This window comes from Apaloderma vittatum, unplaced genomic scaffold (assembly GCF_000703405.1).
Source record: "Apaloderma vittatum isolate BGI_N311 unplaced genomic scaffold, ASM70340v1 scaffold6076, whole genome shotgun sequence".
NCBI classification, from domain to species: Eukaryota; Metazoa; Chordata; class Aves; order Trogoniformes; family Trogonidae; genus Apaloderma; species Apaloderma vittatum.
In genome coordinates, this window is record NW_009723286.1 from 29818 (window position 1) to 32191 (window position 2374).

The 2374-nt window shown below is 49.1% G+C and overlaps 1 protein-coding gene across 1 annotated transcript in view; it reads left to right on the plus strand.

Moving 5' to 3' along the window:
* The window catches only part of MMP24 (matrix metallopeptidase 24 (membrane-inserted)), a gene marked incomplete at its 5' end in the record, with an annotated part of 32438 nt that overhangs the window by 27870 nt on the left and 2194 nt on the right, over positions 1–2374 (plus strand). Inside the window, 2 exons of the mRNA XM_009872041.1 lie at positions 546–760; positions 1964–2102. Coding sequence (XP_009870343.1) covers positions 546–760; positions 1964–2102 — 354 coding nt within the window. The remainder of the gene's footprint in view (positions 1–545; positions 761–1963; positions 2103–2374) is intronic.

Consider the following 2374-nt stretch of genomic DNA (forward strand, 5'->3'; position numbering starts at 1 on the left):
ACAACTGAACCATCGGTGTGTTTTCAATGTTATTCTCACAGTAAATCCAAACCACAATGCTGAACAGCTACTGGGAGGAAAATGAACTCTGTCCCGGACAAAACCAGGACATAAAGTAATTGCTTTCTAATTTCTAAACTCCCCTGCAGTTGCCCTTAGATTGTAGCGCTGTTCTTTATGCTGATTTAGCTTTTTTGGGGGGTTTTATAGTCTACTAAATGTTTCTATTCAAGGGCTATTACCTTTCATTTCAGTTAGGAACCTGAGTGGGGTGGTTCCTCCTTCCTTTTAGCTCCAGCCTCCTTGGGAAGAACTACCAAACCATACTGGCTCTTCTTCAGTTCTTACTGCTCCTCGAGTTTTGGGACGCCTTTCACAAGTGGACGCATCTCGTTCTGCTCCCCATTTCTAGGGAATGAGCTCTGCATGAGGAGTATGTAAATTCCTCGCAATGCATCCAGCCTGTTGCCTTTTAAAACCTACGAGGCAAGAACAGAAAATCCAAACTTGTCCACTTTGCTGAATGTTTTTCTTTTCACTTCTAGGTCCTCCTGTTGAGCCCCTGGAGCCAACCAGGCCTTTACCGACTCTTCCTGTTCGCAGAATTCACTCCACTTCAGAAAGAAAACACGAGAGACAGCCAAGACCTGCCAGTCCTCCTCTGGGTGACAGGCCAGCTCCTCCTGGCACAAAACCAAACATCTGTGATGGCAACTTTAACACCGTGGCTCTCTTTAGAGGAGAAATGTTTGTTTTCAAGGTACTAAGAATTCCTGCTTAGCCGTGAGCCTTTCTTTAGGTTTATTGCCGGAAAAGATTAATAGAAGTATACGGTAGTGAGACTTGAAATGTCTGTGAAAATAGCTCAGTTTCTGTGAGGCTGGTGAATGAGCAAACTCAGGAGGAAATGTAAGCAGCTGGGCTCTGTAACATCTGGGAACAGGGCCTGATAGGAGTCCCAAAGTGGCCAAGCAGCCTGTGCACCTAGAGGTGAACTGGTTGCACTCGCAGAGAATTCAGACACCCGCAAGCTCAGAGAGGAACCACCTTTAACGCCTGAGAGCAATGCCGGTACCTGAGCAGGGATTAAGCCGTGTTGCCTCCTGAGATGGTGCGAGCTGAACCCTGGGCTTCAGGGAGCACTCAGCCTCCCCAAGGCTCTTGGGGGGTTTGAGTCGACCTTGCTTGTAAACTATGGCCAGGGAAGAAGGAGAGGTTTTGCTCAACGACGCACGGCAGAGTGTCGTGAGTATGGAAATCCATAGTCTCATTCCCCAAACACCTGCAGCTTTCCCTCTGCCCAGCGGGCGCGAACGTGGAGAGGGGGACGTTGAAGGTCATTAAATGGACAAACCACATCAGATGTAGAAAACACTTGACCTGAAAGTAGCTGAAGGCTGTGGCGGTATCTGGGAGAAGTCTCACAGGCTCCATATCCTACTCTTACTCATCCCTGAGTATCCACTATGGTTTTAACTAATGATCTCGTAGCTAAAGTGATATTTAATATCTCTTTTGTGCCTTTGGACGTTGTGTCACCTCGTGATGTTAAGGCTGTGTGGCTCTCCTGGGGTCTGACAGTTGAGAGTTGGTTGGGCCAGAACAAGTGTGACACCTCGGTGACGAGACACGCGGAAAGGTCACACACAAACGAGTTTAATTAACGCTTGTAACTGTGGGCTTGCTTCCCCCTGCTCCTTTTTTTCCTCTCCTTCTTTCCACCCTTTTTCACAGCACCAGCAATCAGCTCCTCACCTTTTTTGGCTGCCACCTTCCCCAGGAAGCGCTTCCCTCACTGGAGACAGCGTTGGGCTGGGTTGGAGCTGTCACCTGAACCAGGACTTCGGTCTTTAATGGTTGCGGGGCCTAGGCAGGGATTAATAATGCGCGATGCTGGACGCCCAGCCCTGATTTGACTGCAAGATAAAAATGCTCGGTCTGAAGACGCTTCTGGTTTTCTCAGGATCGCTGGTTCTGGCGTCTGCGCAACAACCGAGTGCAGGAGGGATACCCCATGCAGATCGAGCAGTTCTGGAAGGGCCTCCCTGCAAAGATCGATGCAGCCTATGAGCGGTCTGATGGGAAATTCGTCTTCTTCAAAGGTACCGTACATTTCAGGACGAGCTCACCACATCTGCCTCACATCACACTCTCTTGTGGCAGCAAGATGGTGAAAACAGGGACACCGTGTTTGCATCCTTCTCCTTTTCCAAGGGGACGCTTCGAGCTGCCACTAATCCTTAAAATAGAGCGTGGGCTGGTCTTGTCAGTACAATCTCTGAAGCCAACAGGGATTAGCGGAAGTTGGGTTCTATGTGATAATCAAGAAATAGCTCCCATTTCCCAGGGAGAGCCTGTCTCCTTGTTTCAGCAG